The 26,532-nt window shown below is 63.1% G+C and overlaps 3 protein-coding genes and 1 long non-coding RNA gene across 19 annotated transcripts in view; 2 read left to right on the top strand and 2 right to left on the bottom strand.

The window, feature by feature from the left end:
- Positions 1-515: 515 nt before the first annotated feature.
- Positions 516-8,355, bottom strand: CUNH19orf38 (chromosome unknown C19orf38 homolog). 6 transcript variants are annotated; one of them, XM_075916137.1, is made up of 9 exons: positions 8,219-8,344; positions 6,876-6,975; positions 6,582-6,682; positions 4,938-5,267; positions 3,919-4,011; positions 3,320-3,347; positions 3,040-3,083; positions 2,589-2,626; positions 518-2,314 (listed from the first exon to the last, which is right to left on the bottom strand). In XM_075916137.1, the coding sequence occupies exons 3-9, from the start codon at positions 6,625-6,627 to the stop codon at positions 2,072-2,074; spliced, it is 822 nt and encodes a 273-aa protein (XP_075772252.1). In that variant the 5' UTR covers positions 6,628-6,682; positions 6,876-6,975; positions 8,219-8,344; the 3' UTR covers positions 518-2,071. The 6 variants fall into 6 exon arrangements, with proteins under 6 accessions (XP_075772251.1, XP_075772252.1, XP_075772255.1 ...); XM_075916140.1 differs by having other exon boundaries at positions 518-2,318; positions 6,582-6,678; XM_075916135.1 differs by having other exon boundaries at positions 6,582-6,678.
- TMED1 (transmembrane p24 trafficking protein 1) lies at positions 8,115-12,421 on the top strand. The gene is made up of 4 exons (XM_075916142.1): positions 8,115-8,390; positions 8,946-9,043; positions 9,523-9,706; positions 10,003-12,421. Exons 1-4 carry the CDS (start codon positions 8,223-8,225, stop codon positions 10,219-10,221), a joined length of 669 nt encoding a protein of 222 aa, XP_075772257.1. The 5' UTR covers positions 8,115-8,222; the 3' UTR covers positions 10,222-12,421.
- The window catches only part of DNM2 (dynamin 2), a 50,591-nt gene continuing 35,997 nt past the window's right edge, over positions 11,939-26,532 (bottom strand). For 6 of the 11 annotated variants that reach the window (XM_075916125.1, XM_075916129.1, XM_075916124.1 and 3 more), the window contains 7 exons: positions 24,930-25,043; positions 20,867-20,976; positions 20,180-20,291; positions 19,547-19,714; positions 19,011-19,240; positions 18,538-18,795; positions 16,175-17,935 (listed from right to left, as the gene is read on the bottom strand). In XM_075916125.1, coding sequence (XP_075772240.1) covers positions 17,866-17,935; positions 18,538-18,795; positions 19,011-19,240; positions 19,547-19,714; positions 20,180-20,291; positions 20,867-20,976; positions 24,930-25,043 — 1,062 coding nt within the window. In that variant the 3' untranslated portion in view covers positions 16,175-17,865. Of the gene's footprint in view, positions 14,845-16,174; positions 17,936-18,537; positions 18,796-19,010; positions 19,241-19,546; positions 19,715-20,179; positions 20,292-20,866; positions 20,977-24,929; positions 25,044-26,532 lie in introns of those variants that run through there. The other 5 variants (XM_075916126.1, XM_075916130.1, XM_075916133.1 and 2 more) reach the window with 2 other exon arrangements.
- On the top strand, positions 21,631-23,060 carry LOC142824323 (uncharacterized). The gene is made up of 2 exons (XR_012899240.1): positions 21,631-22,449; positions 22,870-23,060. It is a non-coding gene; the product is annotated as an uncharacterized LOC142824323 (long non-coding RNA).

Here is a 26,532-nt window from a genome sequence, read left to right as displayed (position 1 = left end):
GCGCCTCCTACCGACCCCGCCCCCTGCGACAGGCCCTGCCCCTGCGGCCCCGCCCCGCCCCTAGCGCCGGCCCCGCCCCCAGCACCTCCTACCGACCCCGCCCCCTGCGACAGGCGGCGCTCCCTGGCAGCCGCGCCCTGCCCTGCCCCGCCCCTCCCCCCCCATGCCCAGGCCCCGCCCCCACGCGCTGGCCCCGCCCCTCCCCCGACCCTACTGCCAACGCGGCCCGCCCCCAGCGCCCCCTACCGGCCCCGCCCCTCCCCCTGCGCCTAGTCCACCCCCAGCGCCCTGGGCCCTGCCCCCCCACCGCTCTGCTGGCCCCGCCCTCCTTTTCGCCCCCCCAGCGCCCGGCCCCCTCCTGCTCAGCGCCCCACAGGCCCATCCCCCGCGCAGGGACCCACAGGCAGGACTCCCCACCCCTGGCATGGCAGCAGCACGGCAGGCAAAGGGTGCAGACAGGATGTCACCATCATTAGGCTCCAGAGTCAACAGCCCCAGATAGGATGGGTCTTCAAAGCAAGGTCAGTGTAAGAACAGGGATCCGCTGCTCCCCACGGCCCCAGAGGGCAGCAGGAGGAACCGACTTCATCTGCAGGGCGGGAAACAGCGTAGGGACCAGGAGCACCCTTCTCTCAGCAGCAGGAAGAGGCTGCCAAGGACGGCTGGGAAATCCCCATAGGACAGGTCGGGCAAACGCCTGTCAGGGCTGGCCCAGGGTTACAGCACCGGGGGCTGCACTGGGTGAGCTCTCCAAGCCCCATGTTTCTATGAGCCTGTGAACAGACCAGCACAGCGCGGGTAGAGGCAGGGCTTAGGTGGCTGCCGGCTCAGGCACACATGCACACTGGGAAGGGCTAGAGAGATTTGGTTTTAAAGAACTAACCCTTGGACTCCGGAGTCTGGCTCTTCCCAGCCCTTGCCATGCTGCGTACTGCGAGAGGCTGTAAAACCCAATTCCTTCCATCGCAGATGCATCATCCTGCCTGAGTGGATCACCATTTGCTAGCAGTATAGGGCATATGACACCCAGCCAAATAGTTCTGATTCCAGCCAGGAGACGCGGCGGTGACAACACATTCCCCAGCTCAACACAGACAGAGAATTTGGTGCAAGCAGAAACAGTTCACACCTGGAATTTTCCACCCCACAACCAATGTACATCTTTATTGCAATAGACAACAAGACTCCAATGCTCAGCGCCTAGTGGCATCAAAGAGCTTGGGAAACACCCCTTCGAGGGGAGTATCACCAGCCCTCCTCCGGCTAGAGAGACCGAGTCCCAAAGCGGGGGGGAGACTTTGCTAAGGTTGATGGTAGGGCTGGGGTTAGAACTCAGGTGTCAACTGGCTGGGCCACTCTCGCGTCCTCCAGAAACAAACAGCCCGGCCCGTGGGGGAAGCAGAGGGTGGGGTAGGGGCGAGTCGGACGGGAAAGCAGTTCCTTTGGGGCTGCCATGGACGCTGGCTCGGGTCTCTTAGGAGCGTGCTTTTTGATGGCATTTTCTCTGATTGCCAAGGACGCGCACTGGTGTGCCCACCCAGCCCCAAACAGCCGTTCGCCCGTCTCTCCATCCGCCCACCTGCTCATTCCCAAACACGCGTCTTCCTCCACCCTGACACGCTCATCCAGCCGCAACAAACCACCCGTCCCCCGCACACCCCCTATCCAGCTGCCTCCGTCCAGCCGAGGGCTAGACCCGCTGCCCCTTCCGTGCACACTAGCCCGCTGACAGCCTTCATGGCAGCGGCACTGATGGGGTCTTTGGCTCTTCTCCCCTCGCCGTCATTCCAGGGAAGCGCTGCACGGAGGACGGAGCCGTGGAGGGTAGAAAGGAGGGGCTGCCGGGTGTGAATAAGATCCTGGCTACAGCAGAATTCACTGCCAGCCACACGAATCCTGCCCAAAGATTCCTGATTCCAGCCTCAGCTGCCGGGACAGATTCAGCCACTCGGAGTAAGCCGGTGACCTCTCAGGCAGCAGAAGGGAGACTGGGCATCCTGCCACGGTGTCCCTGGAGGTGCACGGCCGGGCACGAGGCTTAAACAAAGCTCCTTCCGTTCTCCTGGTGTAATCACCCCCCAGAAACGGCCCCTCTGGTCAGGAGACTCCCAGCCCACAGAAGGACTGAAGTACTGGCCAGAGCTGGGACCGGGGTCGGCAGCGGGAGCAGTGGGAGCCAGCCACCACCTGGGCCATCACTGCAAAGACCTGAACGTGCTGAACTTGCTGCTCTCCAGAGAGGAAGCGGAGTGGAGCCTTGTCCTGGAACCTGGGGAGATGCAGGCATCTTGGCTGCCCGCGGCTGCCAGGTCCACTGTCTTGCCAAAGGGAAGGTGGGGGAGAGACAGGGAGAGAGGGTAAAGGAAGGGCCTATGGGGGGGGCTCTTCTGGGGGCAGGGGGAGCCACCATTAACCCTTTGCAAACTACACCCTCCAGGGGAGATGGCTGCATCATGCCACTACAAGGCCAGCGCAGCATCTGGCTAGGGGGCTGCCCGGCAGCAGCTGTCCCCTGGACACAGTAAACTGGGCCTGGTTTGAGAACAGCAGCTCGCGCCCTCCCGCAGAGCCCTCGGTCGAGGACTTACCACCGAGACGGTGAAGAGGCAGTTATCGAAGGACATGTCTGCGGAAGAAGAGAGGAGCGAGGTTATGGGGGCCAGGCCTCGTGTCCCTGCGGGACCGCTTTGCCAATCGCTCGTGGCAAATGCCTCTGGGGTGGAACATGGCAGCTATTTCACAGCGCACAGCAATGCCCTCCCCACCCCGGGAAAGGACGGGAACTGCCAGCCGAATGACGCTGAGGCCTGGGAGGTCGACTGACGCTGTTTGCAAGCCGTGCGGCAGGGATGGAGCCAACACACCACAGGCCTTCCCCGAGCCACGCGCGGCACCCAGGCCTGCCTCCAGGGCCTCCCGCCTTCAGACACCCCGCTTGGGAAGCGTCTCCCGCAGCCTCCTCCTGGCAGCTGGCACCAGGCATCCCCTGGGGTCGCCCCATCTCTACGCGAGCGCCCGGCATTTTACGCTAACACAGACCTGTGGTGGGAAAGTTCCGTTCTGTCCAGCATGAGTCCTGATCCCTGCAAGCAAGCACAGCGAGATCCAGAACTGACAAGGGCACCGGGGGCTGCTCCAGCCCCTCCCGGCCCAGGGGGATGTTCTCAAAAGCAACCAAAGTCCAATTATCTAAAGCCATCTGGGCACTGTGGCACCTAAATCCCATGAGCAGGCAATGAGCATTAGGCTCCAAAGTGCCTCAAAGCGGGGAGCGTTTCACCGTCACCAAGTGGCGGCCAGTGTCCTGTGCATTTCTCACCTTTTCAGCTGTCGTCTCCTGGAGTTAACTGGTCAAAAGGAAACAGGCGTTAAGGTCTCCTAAGAGCAGTGCAGTGGGTAGAGTAGCGGATGGACGGACAGCTGCTCAACTCCCACGACCCCAGCTGAGCTCGGTGGAAGTTGTGGATTCTCAGCAGTTCTGCCCCCCAGGCTCTGGGGGTCTCAAGCAATGTTCCCTCGAATCTTTTCCGTCCATGTACAGATTTTTTCCACCCACGTGTGGAATAATTGTGTACGTGCACGGAAGCATGTGCGACGTGCACCACCCCTAGAAACACAAACCAAGCCGTGGGCGCTCTGCCAATCAGCTGGCAGCCTTGGAATTTCTCCTGAGCCGCTGCCCGAGCACCCCGCTCACAGGGAACACTGCTGCCCAGTTGGGTGCCTGTAATTAGTGGACCCTTTGGAAAATGACTGTCATCAGTGACTTGGCCAGGACACACCTAGCGGCAGAGCCAGGAGTCCATAGTCCCTGTCCCCTGCTGTACCTACAGTATGACAACACCCTGCCACTCCAGCCTACAGGAGGCCCCTACAGCTGACCAGAGACAGCCCAAGCCCCAGGCCCTGCGTCCCTACCTCGCCGGACTGCCACCACGGCTACCACCAGGCCCACACTCAGCAGCAGCACTCCCGCCACGCCCAGGGTCACAGGGAGCAGCCACGTGGAACCTGGCAGTGCAGAGAAAGCAGCTTGGTTACCTGGCCCCCAAGAGGGAGAACGCACGGCTGTTGGGGGCGGTGCTGGTGTAGAGCCGAGGGACAGTCGGCAGGGGGGACTGAACCTGGGACCGTAGGGGCTAAAGCCGTGAGCTAAAAGCCGCCTGGCTCTCCGCGGAGGCTGGAGAGTGGCCGTCACTCTCCTCTCCTCAGTGGCCGGCGCCTCAGGGTTCCACGTGGAGGGGGAAGCAGAGGGACCCCGCCCAGGACTCTGGCCTTGTTACCCACACCCTGGCAGCCACCCCTGCCTCCCTCTGGCCCTGCCCTTATCTTCTGGAGCAGCCGTGGAAGTCGGGAGCGGGGCCGTGGGAGTTGCTGCGGGAGGGGACACTGGCCGATTTTCAAGGGAAAAGAAAGGAGGAGACGGTCAGGCAAGTCGCTGAGCTCACGCTGCTTTGCAGCAGGGTGGGAACGGGGTCCTGACACCCACCCACTGGGTCGAACCACAAGGCCCCATTCCCACCGAGTCCTGTTCCAGCTAGACCACTGTCTCCCGGCCCAGGACGCCTTTCCCCAGAGCAGCTCCCAGGAGAGCACCTGCCACACAAACTCCACAGCGCCGCCTTGGCCAGCACCTTTGGGTTGAGCTCGCGGGCATGGGGCAAACCCAGAGCTGCGTGGGAGGTTGGGAGAGACCAGGGCTGGGCTGGCAGGGGGTGGGGGTCAGGAGTGGGGCACTGGGGGGGCTGGGCTGGCAGGGGGTGGGGGTCAGGAGTGGGGCACTGGGGGGGCTGGGCTGGCAGGGGGTGGGGGTCAGGGGTGGGGCACTGGGGGGGCTGGGCTGGCAGGGGCTGTGAGTCGGGGTGAGGGGCACTGGCCCCGCTCCTCGGCGCTTTCCTCATCTCCGCCAGCTTCCTCTGTATGTAAAAGCCTTTTACCTGCCACCTCGATCTGCACCATGTTGCTGAGCTGCGAGGCCTGCCGGGCGCTCCCATTGTAGCTGTGGTAGCAGCACTTGTACTGCCCCGCGTCCCGGTGGGTGATGTTCCCCAGGATGAAGGTGACGTTGTGCTGCGCCTCCGAGGCAAACAGCATCTGCACAGGCTGAGCCTGACCCGTCCGCAGCAGCCAGAACTCACTGCCCTCGTAGCCCCTCGGCGCGATGCACATCAACTTGACTGTGTCTCCTTGGGCGGGCGGGTGGGACGCCACGTCCAGGTAGAAAAGTGGGGCTGGGGTCAGGCTGGGGCCTGCTAAAGAGCCTGGAACTGCCAGGGAAGAGGGAGTGAAACTGATGCCAGGTGCCCCTAGGCTGGCAGCCATGAGCGGCACCTCGTGTAGGCGCAGTGCCGGCAGTGTCCTGCACATCACTGGACAGGCCCCTGGCCTGCCACTGGGGACAGCACAGGCCTTGGCACTGTCCGCCCCAGGACCCAACAGTCAGAGCAATTCCCCAGCACCCCCTGGCCTGCCGCCGGGGACGCAGGGAAGCCCAGCAGTGGGAGCTTCAGGGAACACCCAGGCCTGACCCTCAGCTCTCTGAAGGGGGCCTCAAAGGGTAGGTCCGCACCGAAACCCCCGGCGCCAAGTCTCAGAGCTCAGCTCAGCTGACTTGGACGTGCGCTGTGGGGCTGACAAGTGCAAGGGAGACACTCGGGTTGGGGCGGGCGCCCAAGCCCTGAGATCCTCCCCCTTCACGGGGTTTCAGAGCCCGGTGGCCGGCCTAAACATCTACATCAGTGGTGGGCAACCTGCGCCCCGAGGTCCGCCTGCAGCCCACTGGGGTTGTGGGTGCGGCCTGCGAGACATTTTGTTACGGGTGCCCAATTGCAGGGTGGCCCGATTCTGCTGGTTTCCGTCTGAGTGGTTTGTTTCCCTGCCGGGGTTACTACAGTCACACGCACATGAAGGGAGGTGGGTGCTGATTGCGCACCACACTGATTGTGAGAGCCGGGCGCTCCCTCCGCAGCCAATCAGAGCGCTGCTGTGGTTTAATCAGCACAGCCCACGAATTCTAGGGACGCAAATGCAGTGAGCAAAGCTGCCCTGTCCCGGGAGACTGTCTTGGGGCCGACAATCTTGCAGCCACAGAGATGAAGGAGGCCACTCATGCAACCCACTCACTGCTCTAGATTGCCCTTCCCAATGTACATTGCAGTTGTTAGCCCACAGCCCAAGCCCCGTGAGCCCAAATCAGCTGCCCCAGGTCCTTTATTGCAGCATGGACATTCCCAGAAAGCCTGGAAGGGCAGGATCCAACATCCCACACTTTACTCTATGGAAAACCTGGGCCACAGCCCTCCAAAGTTTGTGCCAGGGATGAATTTGACCCAAAGGCTCAAACAGGCCTACATGTGACTCTGTCGTGTTGCCAGTTCCCTCCGTTTTCCTGCTGAGATCCCTTCTGGAGATAAAGCTCAGCATCTCACTCCTAGGCCCTACAGTTCCCAAATCATTGGGCAATTTCAACTTCTGGTCTCAGCCATACGCTAGAACATGAGGTTCCCCAGGTCCCTCACTCTGAGGGAATGTCTGGAGAGAAAGCTTCAGAAAGAGGTTAAATACAGGCGAAGAAAACATACCAGCTAAGAGAAAGAGGATCCTCAGGCTTATCGTTCTGCCAAGCATTCTGGATCTTCGGCGAACTGATAGTAGGAGCCCAACATGCACGGAAAGTGCCTAGCTAGACGCAAATGAAAAGGAGAAGGATGTTTTGCTCAAGATGGAATTTCACCACCTCAGGAGGAAATTACAGTATGTCCCTGAATGTAAAAAGGGTTGTTCTTCCTTTTCCTACTGCAAATAGAATTTAAAGCCTCCCAGAAAAGCCAAAGGGTTGACACACCGCCTGTGACCTCAGCCATGGAGTAACTTACATGCAAAGTTCTGAGCATGAGTCTCTTCTCACGCCGATTTTATACTGGTGTGATTCCACGGACTTCAACAGAGCTATGGAGTCCTGCCCGGTGATCTCAGCTGTACAATGTAAATTCAGAGCTACTTCAATGGAGCTACTCCAGATTTACAGCAAGTGTAAGATCTAATTCAGGCCCTAGATCTTGTAGTAATTTCCTGGGCTCTTCCTGTACATCCATGGATTGCAGCTTTCCAGCCACAACTAAGAACCTTTTTTATTTCTCTAACTCTCCAAATACTTTACAAGCTATTTGGGAATCACTTCCCCCGTGACTGAGGGGGGCTTCCTGAAGTGGAACACAGGACTGCTTGCATAACACTTTGACAGGAAATGATGAATAAACTCATGACTGGCTGAAAGGAAAGACGTCCTAGTTGAAAGCTAGCAGCGGGGACGAGCAGAACAAATGAACCAGTCCAGGTAGAAATGCAGCGGCTGGATGTCAGAGGTGCAATAATGGACATAGTCTTGCATATGCATGTGTTTTAAGGCTCCTCGCTCTCAGCCCAACGTAGAGTGTTCACCTTTCATAGCTCCCGGATTGAGAGCTGGGCTCTTTGACTAAGTTACCGTTGAATTACAGAAACTCATGAAGTTCCTTGGTGGGTCCCTGGTAGGTTGGCCAAGATGGCAGCTTCCCCGTGTACCTGTGTGGGGTGCACAGCGTGTGGGTGGGTACGCACTAGCGTTGTGTGGCCCAGGTATCCCCCAGCCCGGCTCCGCCCCCTGACTGAGCCCCCCCACACACAGTGGCAGCCTAACCCAGCCCCCATCACTCCTGCCTCCTCCCCGCTGGGATCAGAGCATGGACCACTTGGCCAGGTGCATGATGGGAGTTTCACTCCCTCTGCAGCATCCTTAAGGCCCGCCAGGGCAGGGGCTGTGGGCTGGGCTACGGGCTAGATGGACCAATGGGCTGATTTGATATTGGCAGAGGCGGGGAGTGCCCTGCTACTGCGTGATGGGCAGACTGGCTGGGCCAATGAGGTAATCCGATCCTGCCGGGTGGGGCTGGCTGGGCCAATGAGGTTCTCCGATACTGCCGGGTGGGGCTGGCGGGGCCAATCCCCCTTCAGAGCCACAAAGACCCCGGAGACCCGGCGCGCACCGCTAGGTGTCTACACAACTGCCTGACGGACCCGCCCACGTCGCTCTGAGCCCGCCGCGGCCGCCACGCCCTGGCCCCTGACCCCTGACCCCTGGCCCGGCCTCTGCTGCGGCGCCCGTGGATCAGGCGTTCGGCGCGGCCCCCCCCCCCACGCCGCGGCCCCCGAACGTCACCGCGGCGCGCGGGGCGGGTACCCGGATGATGGCGGCCGCCACGCGCTGGCTGCTGCTGCTGCTGTGGGGCGGCTCGCGCGCCGCGCTGCCCCCGCCCCAGGACGCCGAGGTCACGTTCCTGCTGCCGGCCGGGCGGCGCGAGTGCTTCTACCAGCGCGCGCCGGCCAACGGCTCCCTGGAGGCCGAGTTCCAGGTGGGGGCGGGGCGCGGAAGTTGAGAGCTGGCGGGGGGGGGTTGGTGGGGGAGGGGTGGGGCTGGTGGGTTGGGGGGAAGGGGGCAGGGTTGGGGGTTTGGCTGGTGGGGGGGAGGGTGGGGGGTTTGGCGGGTGGGGGGGATTAGCTGGGAGTGGGGGGCAGGAGAATGGGGGGCTGACCGGGGGTGGGGAGGCCTGGGGCACGAGAAGGGAGGCCGACAGCAGGGTGCTCTGGGGGGGGAGTGGGGGTGCGTCAGTGGGGAGGCGGGCGGGGTGGCAAGAGGGGGAACGGACCGGGGGGCTCAGTGTTGTGGGAGGAGCAGAGGCGTCAGTCTGGTGAACACCTGGGACAGGGCTGAGCTAAGGGTGTTTTAGGGGCTGGGGGGGGAGCAGGGGACCAGGCTGAGTCCCAAGTGGGGGGGTCACCATGACAATGGGGATGGGCCGGGGGCAAGTCAGTCGTTGGAACTAAGCCCTGAGTGCCCCCAGACTGTGCTGGGCCTGTTGCCCCTGCAGCGTGACCCTGCCACTCACCCCCGCTGTTGCATCCTGCAGGTCATAGGTGGAGCGGGCCTGGATGTCGACTTTTCCCTGGAGAGCCCCTCGGGCGTGCTGCTGGTCAACGAGTATCGGAAATCTGATGGGGTGCACACGTGAGTGTGGCCAGCTCTGCCCCTTATGCTCCCACTCCAGGCTGTGCACAGCTGGAGGTGCACAGCTCTCAGCCTGTGTCGGCTAGCCTCATTGCATAACCCAGGGATTCCTTGCATGTCCTCATGCCGCTCTTCCATCCCCCTCTTCTTCAGGCTCTCCGTCTCTCCGCCGGGATTCTGTGTGTTCCTCATGTCCACCGTTTTCCCTCTCAGTGGCTCTGTGTCCACCCTCCTTCCCTCTCACACCTAGTGTTTTGTCACCCCAGTTCACCCCACTAGAGAGTCTTCCAGGGTTCCCCATTCTCCTCCAGGCCCTTGAGCCTGTCTCTCAGCTGCCCATTTCACAGGGTGACATAACGATAGAGCTACCTATGTTTTCTGACAGAGCTGTGCGCCCCAGACACTGTTGCTTTGCCTGGGCCTTGGGAGAGTGGTGAGTGGAACTGGCGCATTCTCACTTCCCTGACCTCTTTCCCCAGCATTGAGCCCACAGAAGCAGGCGACTACAAACTCTGCTTTGACAACTCCTTCAGCACCATCTCGGAGAAGCTGGTTTTCTTTGAGCTCATTTTCGACAGCCCCCAAGAGGACGAGGATGGAGATAACTGGGCCGATGTGGTGGAGCCGGAGGAGATGCTGGACATGAAGATAGAAGATATTAAGGTGGGTTGAGGAATGCAGCACAGAGACTTGCTAGTAGGGCTTTGGTTGTAGGTTGTACTGGCTCAAGTTCTGTGGCCTGTGCAGTGCCGGGGACTGGCTGTATCTTCAGGATCCTTTCTGGCTTTGGACTCTGAGTTCATCAGTCACCCAAGAGTTGGATGGGGTGTCCAGTGGCAGGGAGTCAGAACTCTCAGGCCTTTCCCCCCAGCAAAATGAACTCTTGGGGGAATGCTTGAGCTGCCCTCAGCGCTTCCTGCCCCATGCAATGTGGCTGATCTGCCCGTTCTGTTCTCCAGGAATCCATCGAGACCATGAAGACTCGCCTGGAGCGGAGCATCCAGATGCAAACGCTGCTGCGAGCCTTTGAGGCCAGGGATCGAAACCTGCAGGAGAGCAACTTGGGCCGGGTCAATTTCTGGTCAGCCGTTAACCTGGGGGTGCTGGTGGTGGTTGCCTTCCTGCAGGTCTACATGCTGAAGAGCCTCTTTGAGGACAAGAGGCAGGTCCGAACGTAGCGCGCGGGAGAGCAATGGACTCCATATTTCTGTGAGGGGGAAGGGACAGAGCCATGGTCCTGAGGCTGGGGAAGTCAAACACCCAGCATCTGATAGATCAACTGTGTGTAACTTTCTCAAATTGCTGCTGCTTCTCTTCTGGGTCTCTAAAATGGGCCTCTTTGTACTGGGGGGCGGGGGAGGGAGGGGAATGGATGGCAGGGGTCTGTCTGTGTGGGGTGGGCAGTATTGGTTGAAATCCGTTCTCTATTGACTTGACCCCTTAGGCTTGGGGAGGAGGTACTGCAGCCACGGGCCTGTGCCAAACCACCTCCTCCCTGCGACTGCGATGCAGGAAGAAAGCGAAGTGTGGCATGGTGGGTGGCAGCTGAGGGAGCAGCAGGTTTGCTCCGTGCAGCAGGGTCTTTCCCCCTAAGGCTGGCAGCCTCTGGTGCTAACAGGTGCCAGTTACAGGTCGGCTGGATCACCTCCCCTGGTCCTGCCGCTCCTCTGTTCTGCAGTTTTGTCAGGATCCTCCTATGTGCCTTAGCAGCAGCGCTTGGTCTGTTTGGACCTCAGCCGTGGCCTGGCTATGTCCTGCTGCCCCTTTCGCCTTGTTCACTGCTCTTGTTCCCCTGGGTATCCATGGAATCCCCACATGGAAGGGTCTGGCCTCTGAGGCAGTAGGGACTTGGCTCCACAGAGCCTACAGACTGGTGCCAGGAGGTAAAGCAGCCTCTTCACTGTGCGCTGCTGCAGTGCGGCCCTGGCTTTGGGGCCAGCCCTGTGGCTCGGCTTTCCTTAGAGCTGTGTGTGCAATCTGCCCCATTTCCATGGTGCGCTCTTGCTTGAGCCAGCCACGCTCGGCTCGTGGATAACTCCCTTCCTATGCTGCCCTGTTCCAGGGGCATCTCTTACCTCTGGGCCAGTCTCCTGCCAACGGAAGAACAGCCCGGTTCTGGTTCTCAGCAGATTCTAACCTTTCTGCCATTGCCCTGCCTGGGTGCCTTTTCTCCCTGTCCTGTTCACCTTTAAGCCTTGCGATAGTCCGCTAACTGGTGCCTTGGGTGCAGCAGGACCATGGATCCCAGCATGGCACCTCGGCAGCAGGAAAGCGTAGGCCTCCAGTTCTGCCCCTCCCCTGGGTTGAGGGTGTGTGTGTCTTGCAGCAGCACCAGTGATGTGGAGAATTTGTTTCCAGGCACCAGGGTAAGCTGTGGAAAGTTACCCCGGAGGGCCTGGGGCTGGGAGGGGTCCCACATGAGCAGGTAGTGCTGGGCTGATGGAACCTGGAGCGCTCTGTGGCTGAGGGCCAGATATGCAGGGCCATTCAGGGTGAGCTGCATCTGCTCTCTGTCCGGTTAGTGGGGATTGGCAGCGCCAGCCATCACTGTAAATTGCTCCATCCCTGCGGTAGCCGAGGGGGCTCAGGGTCCAGGTCGGATTCAAGGGGAAAGGGAGGCTGCATTACTGGGATCTGCCTGGGACAGCTGGGTTCCCCGGGCTGGCTGACCCAACCCTCCTGAGGAGGGGCTGTGACAGCCAGAGGAGGCCAGTGGTGCTGCCTGCTTGCTCGCCTGCCCTGCTGGAAAATAGCCCTGATCTCCGCATCAGCTGCTGTGTGCCAGACACGTGCCTTCCAGACCGGTCCCTGGAGAGACTCTGGGGCAGTGCCCTCTCCTGGGCGTGGTGCTGCTGTCCACAAGTCGCTAGGTCTAGGGCTCTGGACACAGGATGATTCCAGGAGCTTCTGCAGCCTGGCTTGGTACTTTTATAATGTGCTGGATCCAGCACAAGGGGCTGATTTTGCCCAGGCTCTGGAGAGAGCTGTCCGAGTGGCAGCCTGGAAAACCTGCCACGGGCGGCCGACTTGTTTCCCGTCCTTTGGGCCCTATCTCTGAGTGGGGCCGGGGCCAGGTCCCGCTTGGAGTAGCCAAGCAGAGCCCACTTGATGCTGGGGACCCTTTTCTGATTTCCCCCCGCCGCTACTGTGACAACCCAGTGAAGAGCTGAGCCGACTCGCGCGCAGACTGTGCTGCTCAGTGAAAGCTGCTGCCTGCCTAGCCAGTAACAGGCTGGCTCGGGGCTGAGCGCTGGGTTTTAATTACCAAAGGGCTGTGGAGCCATTCTCTCTAGCGAATATTCATACTGCTGAGCCTTTGCAAAGGAATCGAGTATTTATTCGGCTGGTAAAGGAAGGACATTAAATGACGTTGTTTAAGATGTGTGCTCGTGAATCCATATTGGGCCGGTGCGCCTCTCCCTGCTACGGTGGCTTGAGGGGTGAGGGCCACCATCTCCGACAACCACACTCCCATCAGCTGCTGCCTAAGCCCAGCGTAGAACCGGGCGGCTCCGTCTCACAAAGCAAACCGGCCTTGGATGGCTGAGTCGTGCTGAGCGCATTAGTGATGAGGCTTGTAGGCCTGCTCTACGCAAGCATCTCGGCCAGGCTGGGGGAGGCCTCTGCATTCCACAGGGCAGGTCTGGATTCACTGGCGAGCTGGGACCGGCGCTGGCCACGCGGGTTTGTAACTTCCTGCGCGCTGGCCTGGAGAGGGCAACACTGGGAATTCCTGCCTGTTCCATACCAGCGAGCTGAATCTTCGCCAGCCTCCCCTTCTCGCGCTGCCGATTGCGGGGGCCAGAGTTCTGGGCCGTCCTGCCTGCAGTCCCCTGGGGGTGGGGTTCTCCGCTCCCTCCCCCTGCGCTGGCTTCCCTCGGTGAGACTCCTTCATTTAACACAATGGGAGAGAGCCCCTTGGCTCCTGCTGCCGGTAGCAGCCCCCTGCATCAGTTGGCTCACTGCTGGCCCAAGCCCTAGTGCTGGGCTTTGGCCGGGGGGCCGATGACGGATGCTGGGGTCGGTGGTTCTGCCGCTAGGGAGGCCTGATGGCAAGCTCAGCGGGAGTGAAAGCTGCAGCCCGAGAGAGCTGGTACCTGCGTAGAAGGCTGTGGGGGTTCAGCTGCAGCACACCAGCTTGGCTTCTAACTTCCCCGCCCCAGCAGGGCAGGGGCACCCTGCTGTGTGAAAGCAAAGGTGCCGGAAGCACCGGTGGGCGTTCGACCCAAGGAACCCTCTGGCTCTGACTCCAGGGGAATCAGCGTCCTGGTCAGCAGCAGCCGGGAGCAAACCTCTTCATGGCTGAGCCCTCGTCTAGCTCTGGGCTGCAGTCGGGACCAGGTCCAGCTGTGCTGGTTGCTCCCGTGCCGGGGGGGTCAGCAGCAGGTCTGTAACGCGGAAAGCGGCCTGCCCTGGCTGTGTGGGCAAAGCTGTTGGCACTTACGCCCCCTCCTTTCTCTTTCAGGGACTCGGAGCCTCCGCCTCGGCCAGGGCTCAGCCTGCCAACCCCTCTGCAGTAGGGCAGGGGCTCTGGGCCCAGACCAGGCCCCCCTTCTGCCTGATGCCAGGAACTGTGCCCCCCATTCCACCCCGCGCCCTTCTCTTTTGGGCTGTCGGCCCCTGACTGCTGGGCACATGGACACCGCTAACGGGGAGGGGCTGTTTGGCTGGAAGGTTAGGACGTGCTGAGGCGGTGGAGGCTGCTAGTTCTATTAAGCAGGGCCTTGGTGCCTCCCCTCCTGCAGCTTGGTCTCCCCTAGGGTATCCCTTGAAGGAAGGTCGACAAGGCTGGCTCATACTTCACCCCTGGGCCATTGCCGAGGTCCCCTCGCAGGCTCTGCAGCTGGGCAGAGGTTGCAATTTCCTGAGCTGGGAGAGCCGCGTGGGAGGGAAGCGGAAACGTATCCGAAGGCCAGGCACCGAAACCTGAAACGGACGACTGTCTCCGCGGCAGAGGCCACAATTCTTCCTTTACCCTGCTCCGGTGCGAGCCGTCATCTGCAGGGAGCGGGACGAGGAATCCCACGATCGGCCCGAGGCCCTGCCCCGCTTAGCCCCGGGGGGGGGGGGACAAAATGGGATGATTCAGCTCCAGAGAAATGAGCCTTTTCACCGACTTCTCAGCAGTAACTGGCACGGCAGGAAGAGCCGGCTTCAAAATACCCACCTGGCTAGTGGTGCTGGGAACTAGAGCGTCTGAGTCACAGCAAGAGCCTGCGTTCAGTGAGGGGCACACGCAGCTGAGCTGCAGGGCAGGGTGGGACCGGCAGTGCAAATCCTCAGTGGTTTAATCTCTCACTGCCCAGGGCAATAGCGGGCCAGATCTCCCTTTTCATGCACACCCCGTGGCCACGGGCGGCAAGGGAACTTCTGCTGTTCAACTGCAGCCAGGCCCCGGGCAGCAGCCCAGGGGTTTTCAGGTAGCTCACAAAGCACAGGCAACAAGCAGCGGGCCCGTGTTCATCCTGAGCAAGCTGAGCCCAGCACCACCAGAGCTTTGCTTTCCCCCCTCCTTTCCCCCCCAGAGTTCAGAGGTGGGGGTTCTGCTGAGACGGGCTGACTTGCCTGGACTGCAGAGCTGCCAGCCTTTGGCCCAGCACAACAGCAAAGCCGCCGGCCCGCCTGGCGGGTTAGTGGAACAGAGAGCCGTAGGTTCTTGTCCGGCCAGAGCTCGGCTTTAGTGTGGATTCCAAAAAGGCCAAATCCCCCGCAGGTTAAAACGGGTTAAGAGGGATTGCGGGGGGCAGCGCCAGTGCTCAGAAGAGGCGGCTCATCAGAAAGGCCGGGAGGGAGCCGGTCGCCTGGTCACAAGAGAGAAAAACAAACACACCCTGTGAGCATCTCTTGGGTCTGAGCATTGGTGGGGGCAAGCTGCGGGCCAGGAACCTCCGTCCTGGGTGGCTGGGAGCCCGAGCTCAGAGCAGCTGCCTCTAGGATGTGGGGGCAGGCTTAGGAGCTTGCCCGTGCCAGGCTGCCGCTGCAGAGACCCTACGAGGAGGGCGCGGCCTGGGGCAGAGGCTGACACTTTCCTCCTCCAGCGGGCAGCAGGGGCCTTGTGCCAGCTTCACCTTGCTGGGCTGGAGTGGCCGGAGCACCCGGACTCTTGGCTTTTAGGCCGACATGACCCTGGTGAGTAGCAGCTGGGCCCCCAGCAGAGGGGCAGCCCTATCAGCCTCCGAGACACAGAACCACTGTCCCCCCATTCCCTCATGCTCGGGGGGGGGGGGGGGGGGCCCTGCCCCAGAAGCCATCAGCCAGGAGTCAGGCTCTAGCAGGTTTCCCTACCCGGGCTTGCTGGCCAGGGAGCACCGTGGCCTGGCCTGGCCGGGCTCTGCCCTGAGCCACGGTAGTCGAGTGCAGGAGAGCCCGGGCCCGCTGCCCACAACATGGCCACTCCACAGCCTGGCACCGTGTCCAGTGAGCAGCGCCCCCCAGCCCTCACACTAATGGCCAGTGCCCTTCCTGGGAAGGGCAGCACAAAACCTCTGCATGTGAACGGAGGCCACGGCCACCAGGCTGCTCTTGCTACACCCCCCCGACACCGGCCTGGGCTGTCACGGTTGGCGGGGCGAGCACCACCCCCTTCGGCTCCGGGGCTGGCTGCTGCGATTCCCACCAGCACCGAGGCTGGGGCCAGGGCAGCTAGGGGATTAGCCCTCAGGCTGGTAGTGTGATCAGCCCAGCTCTTCGCACCTTGAGGGCTCTGGCCTCCCAGCAGCTCCAGGCCCTGGGGAAAGTACAGAAGCCAGGCAGCAGGGTGGCTGCTAGCCCGGGGAGGGAGGCGCTAGTGAGGCGATGCAGAGCCCTGCCCCGAGGGGAGAGGGCTGGCTGGCTGAACCCACCAGCAGCCCAAACCACCTACAGTAGCGCAGCTGGGCACCGGAAAAGGGGCCCTGCCCCACAGCCGGCAGCTGTGCAGACACAGGCGAGGTGGATGCTGGGGCTGGCAGTGTCCAACCCCCCAGGAACTAGAGCAATGCTGCTGCCCCGGGCAGCTTTGCAGCCCAGCTGCGCTGTGAGCACTGCACTGGTCCCCAGCGGCACCCCGGGCGTGCGTAACGAGGCCTCCGCCCCCAGGAGCAGACAGGAGGAGAAGAGGGGACAGGAAGCTGAACACACCACGCAGGGCCCTTGCCACCACTGATTGGTTTCCCTTTATTTTTAGTTTATTAAAAGGGTACAGAACAGAGGCACTTCCATCAGCAAACAGGAGAGGAGAGAAGTGGACAGGGGTGCAGACAGCACGAGATGGGGGGGACAGACCCACGTGGGAACATCAGGGGAGGCAGAACAGAGGCAATTGGATTGTATCAAGAGAGACAAGCAGAGGCCCGTGGGCACAGGCGGCGAGAAAGGCCCCAGCTCCGGCGGACGGGCGAGGAGCGCGCCATGACGGTGTTGCACGCCGAGGCCAGGGCGGCAGCCAGGGCTGAATGGGCACCAGTGTGCCAGGCCTGCTTTTGGTTTCAAGCTGCTTTGTGCAGCCGCAGCCTGGGGGCCGGCCCAGTGCTCAGCTCGCTTTCTGCTCCTGGGCCGGGGCGGGGCCTCCGCTGGCGGGGAAGAGGCCATGGCCCAGCCAGGCTGCTTTGTGGCTCTTTGCATAGTTCTGGGGCTCGAGGCCACAGCAGAGCATAGGGCCTGAACGGGATTACACTGCCCACTGCCTTGGGGCGCTACACAGCTCCTGCCTGCAGCCAGGGGGCGCTCTAAGGCAGCACTGCCACCCCCAGGCCACCCCGCAGCCTTGCCTTGCAAGCCCCCCCCCCTTGGCTAGAGCCACGAAGGCAGCACTGGGGGCAGCCCAGCCGCCCCCTCCCCCTCCCCCCACCTCTCTCTGCCCCATCTTTGAGCACCAGGGCCTGTGGGAACCCAGGGCCACCCCCCCGCAGCTTCACATTCCATTTACCCCACCCACGCTCAGGGCAGAGCAAAGCAACCAGCAGCAGCAGGAGTCTGCTCCCCCAGGAGCCCCTGTTGTGGGGGGCCCAGGGCCAGCTGCTTTGCTCAGGGTGGTTTTCACCCCAGGGCCCTTTGGCTAAATGCTGCCTGAGGAAAACCAGGGGCTCACGTCCTGGCAAGGGCAACCCGTCCCCAGGGACTAGGTTTGGTTAGCCCGGCGCTCGCTGCAGTCGTCTGCTCAGGCAGAAAGCTGGCTGCCGGCTACAAGCCGGACTCGAGCCTTGCTCAGATTAGCACCGCGTGCAGGGGAGGGGGTCAGTGCGCCGTGACAGAGGGGCGTAACACAGAGTGGGCCTGGCGGAGCTGGGCTGGAAGATGAGCCAGACACACGAATCGAGGGGCCTGAACAGCAGGCGGGCAGGACAAGCCTGTGCCCACCCACAGACGGGGCAGTTTTCATTGCAGCTGCCTCTCCCCTCCTGTCTACCTCCTCCGTTGAGACAAGCCCAAGGCACGAACCCAGCCCGGGGTCCTGGTGTGTGTTCGACAAAGTGCAAAGTCCCTCCCCAGCCACGTGCGGCAGCAACGGCCAAGGGGGCACCGGGTTACGGGGCAGCAGTTCCCCCACCTGCGCCGCCCTCGCCCACGGCCGAGCTGGGAAAGGCAGAGGGCAGGACACAGCAGCCGTCCTTAGCAGAGGCCGGGGGTATTTACAAGGAAGGAGCTGGCTGTGCCCAGCCCGGAGAAGGAGCCCGCCCCACTAACAGGAATTGGCCATGGCCAGAGCCAGGCTACAGTCAGAAGGATTTTTACAGAGATTAGACGGGGGGTTCCCCTCCTCCTCCCCGCCCGAGGGCAGGTGACAGTGGGCGGTGTGGGGCTGCCGCACGGGGCACTCGGAGTCACTAGCAGCCCCCCAGGGGTTAGTCTAGCAAGGAGGGCTCGGCTGGTCGGATAATGGTCGGCCGGTTCGGCGCCGCGGGGGGTCTTCTGCTGCAGAGAGAACGGGAACAGAGGGGAACCGTTAGGGACGGGGCTGAGCGGGAGTCACCGCTGTGGGGCGGCTGGCATCCTGGGCACGGTGTGGGCACCCTGGCCGCCTCGCTGCCCAGCCCAGAGCCACAGGGCTGGTACTGCTCCGGGCCACCATGCAGGCAGGGGAGGGGGGAGGGGGGAGGGCAGATGGGAAGGGACCAAGCCAATGTGCATGAAACAGGGATCCCAGGCTGCGCTGCCAGCAGGAGACCCAAGCCTCAGCTCTTGGGAGCTGCAGCGGGCAGGGCAGGCTGGGTTCCCCAGGGCTCTGCCTGGAGACCTTGGTCATTATGCTGTACTGGGGAACCCCGACGCACGCAGCACGGCCCCTTCCTAGCAGCAGAGCCCTGCTCGGGGTCAGATAGCAAACGGGCCTGCCTGAGCCGAGGCCGGGGGGTTCCTGCGCCCAGCCGATCCATCATGGGGTTTCCCCCTCTCTCCCATGGCTCTGGCCACGCTGCTCACCGCGCCCAGTGGGACTGCAGCCCCAGCACGGGGCCCTGGCGGGAGTCATGCCAGGAGCCACCAGGCTGCTCTGGGCGTGGGCGGCGGGATCTTACCTGGGCACGCCCGGGGGGACGCCAGGCGGAATGCGAGCTGGCCGCGACGGAATCTGAGGAGGGGCTGAGAAGGGGTCGTTATTAGCAGCAAATACGTTCTGAGGTCCAGGGCGTAAGGGGATGGGAGGAGCCACGAAGGAGGAAGAGACCCCCCCAGCAGGGGTAACGATCAGGGGGGGCCCTGGCGTCGGGCCCCTCACGGCAGGGGGCCTGCCCGGCGGCAGCACGGCGGAGGTAGGTCTGCGCTGAGGCGGCGGGCTGCAGGGGAAGGAAGTGTAGCAGTGTGAGCTGGGTCCTTCCGCCCCCTCCCGAGAGTTCCAGCCCCCTGGGCGGAAGGAGCTGCCCAAGCTTGTCTCGGGGAGCCAGGTACAGGCCCCAGGTCTCCAGCTTGCCAGTCTTAAACCACTAGGCCATCCTTCCTCAGCCCCTCCCAGCCCACCAGCCTGGGCTCCTCGCCACCCACTGCGCCCTACCTGTGCCCGCTGCTCTGCAGCCAGCCGTCATCCACCGGCGGCGGGACCGGCGTGGAGACCGTGCTGGTGCTGATGTCCCCGATGATGTGCAAGGCCTCCTTCAGGGCGTGGTACATGCGCAGCATCTCGTCCCGCCGCTGCGCCTGGTCGGCCGACTCCTCCATCAGGCTGCTCTGGTCTGCGGACGAGTACAGGAAGGCCAGCAGCTCCGAGTGGATGAAATCCTTGGTCTGCAGGAAGCGGCAGGTCAGCGCGAGGGCAGGCTAGCGCAATGGTTAGAGCGGGACGCGCCACAAAGCAGGGCTCCCGGGGTTATCCCAAGCCACAGGATCGCTCTGGCACAAAGCCGGGAACCAGGCTCTGGCCCTTCCCGCTGTAAGCGCCCAAGGTCCGTACACGCAATGAAATACCTCAGCAGCGAGCCCTGCCCGGGGGCCAGAGCCACGCACCCCGCCCGGGGGCCAGAGCCGCGCCGGCCCGGCCCCGCGCCCCGCCCGGGGGCCAGAGCCGGCCTCAGCCTTCCCCCCACCACTCACGTTGTTGATCATGAGGTGCATGATGGTCTTTGGCATGAGGTCGCGGATGGACTTGTTGATGATCCCCACGTAGGAGTCCACCAGGTTGCGGATGGTCTCCACCTGGCGCTCCAGCTGCGGATCCATGGAGAAGGTGTTCTCCTGGACCCCGTCCTCGTTCTCCACCTGCTCGGGTGACAGGACGACTCACTGGGGATCCCTCAGCCGCCAGCGGGGGCTGGACCCCGGCACCCCGGCCAGACGCAACCAGGCTGGTGTTGAGGGAGGGCGTCGGCAGTCAGGCGCCCCAAGACCCCACGCCTCCCTTCTGCCAGGCTGGGCCTTCCTCCTCCACCCCCCGGAGCAGAGACAGGGCGCCCCGGAGAGGTGGGGCTGAGAGGCCCCAGGTTCTAAGCCTGCTCCTGATCCCACCGCAGGGCCTGAGCTCTGTCCCCCTCCTTCCCCCCACGCCACTTTCCGGCCTGTTCAGCCTGGCCTAGCACGTCAGGCCAGAAGGGGCCTTTGTCGCCCCGCCCCAAGCAGCTCCCCCCTTCCGCCAGTCACTTGGCTCTGGAGAATTGAAGAGGCTCATCCCGGCAGGGGCCCCGGGGATCACAGGGACTGGGCCGCGGGCGAGGCAGAGGCAATGCTTACTTGGTCTTTCTCGGGATACACCCCGGCCCGGAGGAAGGAGGCCTTCCAGCTGTCCACGTCTTCCTGGGAGTCACAGGCCAGCTCAATCTGGCGGAGATCCTTGTACACGTTCCTAGGCAGGCAGGCACACTGAGAACGGGCAGCCACAGACTCTGAACAGGCAGGCTCCCTCCCTGCCCCGCGGGCCGGTCTAGCGCCAAGCCCCGGCCAGGGCCGCCGGAGGCAAGGCTGAAATCCCTTCAGAGCGCCTGTGTAAACATGGACAGCCTCTCCTCCCCCAGCACAACCCTCCTCTTGGATCGCAGCTGCCCGAGTGCCTCCGCTGAGCCCCACATGGCACCACCGCTCCTCCCCCCCAGCTGAGCCCCGCACAGCACCCAGCACCCAGGGTGAACAAAAGGAAAGCTGCTGAGCAGCACGCGGGGCACTAGCTGAAGAGCAGCTGGGAGACGCCGGCTCCCCAAGGCATCTGCTGCAATCGGAGGGGAGGGGAGGAGGAGGGGAAGGGGCTCCTCCCTAGGGCTGCAGAGGCAGCCCCCAGAAGAACCAAGGCACCAATAGGGGCTTGGCCAGAGGGAGCGCCCTGGAGAACCGAGCCCGCCTCCAGGAAGCGCCTTTCCATCACCACATGCAGTGGGGGGGCACCCGGACACTTGGCCACGCCTCAGCCCCGCCCCAGGCCCTTACCTTTGCTCAGTGTTGAAGATGGCAAAGACGTGCTTGTTGGACATGAAGCCCTTCTCCACATCCCTGATCTTCAGATTGTCCAGGGGCAACATGTATTTCTTCTCCTTCTCCTGGAGGGGGAGGGGGGGTGTCAGGCTGGGACCTGGGCAGCGGTTCCTCCCAACCCCCACGCTGTGGGGGAGAACCCTCCCTCTCTCATGGGCCAAGAGCCAAGGGGGGGGTTCCCTCCACATCCCAGCTAGTTGGCTGAGGCACAGACTGGGCTCAGCCGAGCTGCTGGGGTCGGTCACAGGAGCTGCCACCCACAGGACTGGGTTGGTCCAAGGGCCCGAGTGGACCACGTGGACTCTGACCGGGCCGGTATCAGCCGCTTTCAGGAGCCATACGCCGCACTGTTCAACTGGCGCCCTGTGCCGGGCGCCAGGCCTGATGGAGGGCGAGACCTTCTCAGAGCTGCGATTGGATTGTCTCCAGCGCCACTGCACTGAAACACATTACAGCCCACTGCAAACTCGGGGCCTGCTGAGTACCACGGTGAATTCGGAACCGGGCCGGAGACAGCCGGGGCTGGCCCGTGCCTGTTCCGTGGCTCTGTCCCAGGGTCAGGTGCTGCTGTGTCTCGGGCAGGCCGTGCCTCTCTGAAGTCAGCTAGATCCTCCCCGAAGGACGCGGAGCCATGGAGCGGGGCTAAGGCGAGCCAGGGGGACACTAAGACCCAGGGGTGCCCCACACAGCTGCCTGTTCTGCGTATAGGGAAGGACGGTTCTGCCTGGGGCTTCACGCCAAGGTAAGCGCTGTGCGGGGCAGCGCTCTCCAGTGCCAGGCCCATGGCCCCAGTCCCGCACAGGAGGGGTCTAGTCACTAGCCACAGACGGAAGGTGCCAGGCAGCCACTGCTCCACGCAGGCCCGGGGCACAGGACTTAGCTCCTTCCCTCTCTAGGGAGGTGCTAGGACAGAGGCTTCATTTGTCGGCCGGGACCCAGTGCCAGCTGCAGCAGCGCCGTGAACCCTCGTGTGTTCCAACAGCCCTGAGGAACAGCGGCCACGGAGAGGGGGAGAGCGGCTCTCAGGAATCTGACCCAAAGGATGCTGCTCATTTAACAGGCTGCAGGCCAGCAAAGTTGAGGGGCCACCCAACTGAGTCAACACCAGCCGTCTCGCTGCCGAAACGCCACATCTGGAATTGTTTAGCACTCCACTGGCCTGCGGCTCCAGATGCTGCGCGCACACAGCCCCCAAAGTGACGTCCGCCTCTGCGGAGAGGCCACGAACCTAAGCCCTCCCCCCAGCCACCGCCGCCCCACACCCTCCGTAGGATTTCCTGAAAAACCCACAACGTTTTTCCAGGCTGGATTCGGTTGCAGACTTTGCCACGTCAGACAGGACAAAGCAGATCCTTCTCGCCGAGCAGCGTCTGCTGCAGAGCCGGGAGGGGGAAGGACACACCATGGAGCGGACTCCAGCCCAGCCTGCCCAGTGTTCAGACTACCTGTTCAGGAGGCTATAAAGGTGTACAGTAGTCTGCACATTGGTTAGATTGGGTTTGGCAAGGCGGCACCCCGGAGCAGCTCGGCACGCCCAGGTAAGGCTGGCAGCGGACACGCAGTCTGCCTGCCCTCGATTACCACGAGCAAAAGGTCTCGCAGCTGTTCTCCCGAGCGAGAAGTCCCCGGCTGCTGGACTGGGCCACACGGAACACGCGGCGCGGGGGCCTGCCCAGTCTGTGGGGTGCTATTGTTCAATGCTGGGGGTTTCTGGAACTTCTCTGCGAGCAGCAGCTCGTTTCTAGTGGCCGGGGGTGCACGCGTGGAGGGTAGGCAATTTGTGCCTGCTGAATACAGAGCCTCATTCATCCGCAGCCTGCTGGTTCTCATTACCCACAGCAGAGGGGCCAGACAAGCGCCCCCAGAGAGGCCTCCCCACAGGAAACGGGCTGCCGGGATGGGGGCAGGGGAACAAGCGAGACACACTTATCAGCTCCACATATTTCCTTCTCTTTTAGGAGATAGAGTTAAGCTTTGTGTCTAGATTTACAGACTCTCGGAACAGAGGTTAATCTTTGCAGCTTGCTCGGCCGACGAAGGACAAGGACAAAGCAAGACTGGGTCTTACTCGGGGAAGGGGGCTGCCTCCTGGAGCAGATGCTAAGCTGTACCGCCAGGCAGGCGAATAAAGTTCTGTTAACGTCTCCTCCTCCGATCGCCAGCCCCTGCTCCCTCTCTCCTGCCCTGCGCCAATGCCAAGCCGCTGGAGCCAGCCTGCGAGACGGGCGGCCGGGCAGGGAAGAGCCGCTTTTCAGACTGTGGGGGTGGGAGGGCTGGAAAATGTGAGGCAGCATGTCTGTTCCAGGCACTGAGGAGGGGTGCTTAGAAAGGAGGCTGCCTCCTCTGCTCCTTCCAGCCCCTGCAGCGGAGCTAGGCCAGGCCGGATACGCCTTGCGTCGCAGCGCCGGCCCCATCTCCCAGGCCAGGACCGCACAGACAAAGCGGGGGGAGGGGTCCGATCCACACAGCCTTCGGGAAGTAGCATAGCCTAGTGGCCACAGCATTAGCCAGGCTCTGGGCACCAGGGCCTGCTGGGTGATGGCGGGCAAGTCACTTCCCTCCCTGGGCCTCAGTGTGCCCAGGGCCCGTGACTGAGTGCCCCAACAACGCTGGGCAAGAGCCAGGTGTTTCAATAGCAACTCCCCAGTCCTGGGGGCCCAGGGCCCCCTCCTGCTGCATGACGGCAGATAGCCAGCCCCTGCCCACCCCCTCCCACGGAACGGCATCTAGCGGCCACCTTTGAGGGCCCCCGCCTAGGCACTGCCCAGGCCACGTCTCGCCCCGCAGGCGCTGCCCCGCTCACTCTCCCAAGCCACTGCGGAGAGGGGCATTTGCCGCCAGCCCGGCGAGGCGCACAGGCCGTGGAGGCAGGGCAGGAGAACCGTTCCAACGGACCCGAGAGGCTTTGCTGCCCGGGCCAAGGTGCGCCGCAGCGTCAGGCCCACACGAGACAACCCTACATGACGCCGATTCCCCCGCGGCTTCGTGCTCAGGGAAACCCCCTCCACGGCCGTTCCCTTCCTGGGCCCGTGCACCGGCCCTCAAGCCCTTCAGTCTCCGCACTGCGCGGCGCGCTGCCGGGGAGCCCTCCCTGGCGCCCCGGGCTCTGCATTGCGGGGCCTCTGCTAGCCAAGGGGTTCGTGGTTCTGGATGCTTCTTGCCATGCTGGCTGCACCAGACCAAGCCCAACAAGGCCTGGAGTGGAGGAGTTCCGAGGACAGCGGCACTCGCAGTACTGGGGGCAGCGGGTCTCCACCCCCCGGGGCAGCTGCCCCTTGGACAAGTCCCCACTTTGATCTGCGGTCACACGACCGACAGCGCCTGGAGCTCTGCCAGCGGGGACCCTGCCCAGACAGGCCCAAGGAAACGGCAGTCCAGCAGCAGACCCTTCCACGGAGTCAAACCCAGCCAGGCAGCCTGGGTCAGCCAAAGTTCAGGGTTTCAGTGCCCCCCCCCCAGCTATTCCCACAGGGAGTCGGCCAAACTGGACCACACTGGCTCCGGGAGAAGGGCTCTTGGGGCTACACTGCGTTCCCTCCCTGCCCTGCCACGCCCACACGGGTCTGGGGCCACGCCACCGCCTTGCAGAGGGCAGGGCAGGGCAGCAACCCCAAAGGGACTCCAGGAACGTGGAGCAGTTTCCTTTAGTATCAGCCCCAGACATGCAATTCTGGAGCATCAGACTTGTGCCCCGCAGAGCTGACAAGCCCCAGGGTGACTCAGAAGAATCTAGTTTGGGGTCGAGTGCAGGGGCTGCCCGGCCCCACGCCTGCCCTACTCCCCCAGGGAGTGCCAAGGTGCAAGCCAGCCCTGTAGCAGTTTACCAAGCTGCTCCTGCCAACAGGAAGGTGCCGTCATGAAGCAGCGCACGCGCGCGCGCACACACACGCGCACACACACGCGCACACACACGCGCACACACACGCGCACACACACACGCGCGCTCTCCTGGTGGGCAGAGGGACCCAGGGCTCCAGGCCTGCCGCTCTCCGCGCGGTCCCCGCCAAGCCGTACCCACCTCCTCGTCTTTGTACCAGGATAAAGACTCTGCCGTCAGCACGAACCAGTACTCCTTGGAGCCGCCCTTCATGATGCTGATGTTGTTGATCGTCAGCCAGCCCCTGCGGATCACCTGCAGGACACAAGAGGAGTGGGAACCCAGTCGGGCAAGGGAGAGACCAGCTGCAGGCTAGCCTGGGAGCCTCCTTTCCTGGCCACCCTCGCAACTTTAAGCTGCCAACGCCACCTAGGGCAGGGAGGGCGGCGCTCTCGGATTGCGGGCCAAGGTCTGCTCCTCTTTAGCTTGGGCCCTGCTGTCCTTAGGGGCCTCGGTGGGAGTGCGGGGCAGCGTCTGCCCCGGGGAAAGCTACCAGGGAGGGGCAGGGAAGCAGCCCCACTCCTGAGGGAGCCCAAAGCAGGTTTTACCAGGCCAGGCCCACAGCTCTGCGGCAGGGAGGGGCTCAGCCACCGGTGCTTGTGACAACCACCCCAGTGGCCTGGCTCAGAGGGCAGAGCAGCTGCACACACATGCAGCGTGTTGGAGGGGAGGGGCGTGCCCAGCCTGCAGTGTAAGCCACCCAGGTGCTGTGCACCGAGGGGACCAGACAGCTTTCAGCCGTAAGGGGCCAGGGCACGGACCCCCTGGATCCAGGGGATCTGCTGCACTGGCCCTCAGGGCAGGGAGGGAGCCCACATGACCGTGCGCCCCTTTGAGAATGGCCAGGAGGATCCCGTGGCTAGCTGGAAGAGGGAGCGCTTCTCCCCCATTGCACTGACTCACAGCAGGACGCGCGTCCGGCTTCCCTCGAGGCTGCCAGCCTGCTTGCAGGCCCTGCCACGGAAAAGCCTGCGACCCACGGGTCCCACGTCACCTTGGACAGGCTGGGCCGCCCCACGCCAGTGCTGAGGGACACAGGACGGCAGCAGCGGGACAGGCCAGCAACACAGCAAAGCCTGACTTTGCAAGCAGCGTTTCACGAGACAAGGAGGAAGCACCACACTGGCTGAGGCTTACCCGGGCCGGGCCGAAGTGTGTCCCGTCCCACCAGGAGCAAGCTCAGACCCTGCCTCTCGGCTGGGGCTGGGAGGGACCTTCTAGGTCACCTGCTGCCAGAGGCTGTCCTGCCACAGAAGGCTGCGCACGCTTCTGCGGCTCGTCACCCCTCCCCCCAACACGCCGTCAGGAGGCCGGACTGCGGCTGCGTGTGACCCTCAGACTGGACCCAAGAGCCCAGGGCTGTTCTCCTCAGGCTGTGGAGAGCGGCTCCCAGCAGCAGCCGAGGTACAAAGGAGTCTCAGGACAGGCTATGCCAGGGCTTGTCTTTGCCCGTTTCCGCACCTGGCCGTGGGGGTCTCGGCAGCCGCGAGGGGCCAGTGACTCAACGCCTGACGCCAGGGTCCCCACCAGCGCGGCGCCAGGCAGGCAGAAGAGACATGGGGCCACCAAGCAGCTCACTGCTCAGCCAAACCGGGGACTGGGCGGTGCCCTGCTCCCCAGCTGTAACCCCCGGGCCCGACGGCAGCCGCGGGGCCTTGCGCTGGAATGGCGAGGGGAGCAGCTGCCGGTGTGTCCAGTCAGACGGGCTCGTCAGGGCCCTTGGGGCTCCTCCCTGGGGCAGCGC

This window comes from Pelodiscus sinensis, unplaced genomic scaffold (genome assembly GCF_049634645.1).
Source record: "Pelodiscus sinensis isolate JC-2024 unplaced genomic scaffold, ASM4963464v1 ctg90, whole genome shotgun sequence".
In the NCBI taxonomy this organism is placed as follows: Eukaryota; Metazoa; Chordata; order Testudines; family Trionychidae; genus Pelodiscus; species Pelodiscus sinensis.
Note: the sequence above shows the minus strand (reverse complement) of the source record. Positions and strands in the feature narration are given on the sequence as shown.

What these genes read in the sequence shown, in the direction of transcription:
- CUNH19orf38 (XM_075916135.1), bottom strand. An exon ending in GATCCTCTTTCTCTTAGCTG is followed by an intron (nt 5,268 to 6,581) that starts GTATGTTTTCTT and finishes CTTCCCTGGCAG; the next exon opens with TTCCAGGCTCTTTAGCAGGC. An exon ending in GCCTCTTCACCGTCTCGGTG is followed by an intron (nt 2,315 to 2,588) that starts GTAAGTCCTCGA and finishes TTGGCAAGACAG; the next exon opens with TGGACCTGGCAGCCGCGGGC.
- TMED1 (XM_075916142.1), top strand. Translation starts at nt 8,223, where the DNA reads ATGATGGCGGCCGCCACGCGCTGGCTGCTGCTGCTGCTGTGGGGCGGC. An exon ending in CCCTGGAGGCCGAGTTCCAG is followed by an intron (nt 8,391 to 8,945) that starts GTGGGGGCGGGG and finishes TGCATCCTGCAG; the next exon opens with GTCATAGGTGGAGCGGGCCT. An exon ending in AAATCTGATGGGGTGCACAC is followed by an intron (nt 9,044 to 9,522) that starts GTGAGTGTGGCC and finishes CTCTTTCCCCAG; the next exon opens with CATTGAGCCCACAGAAGCAG.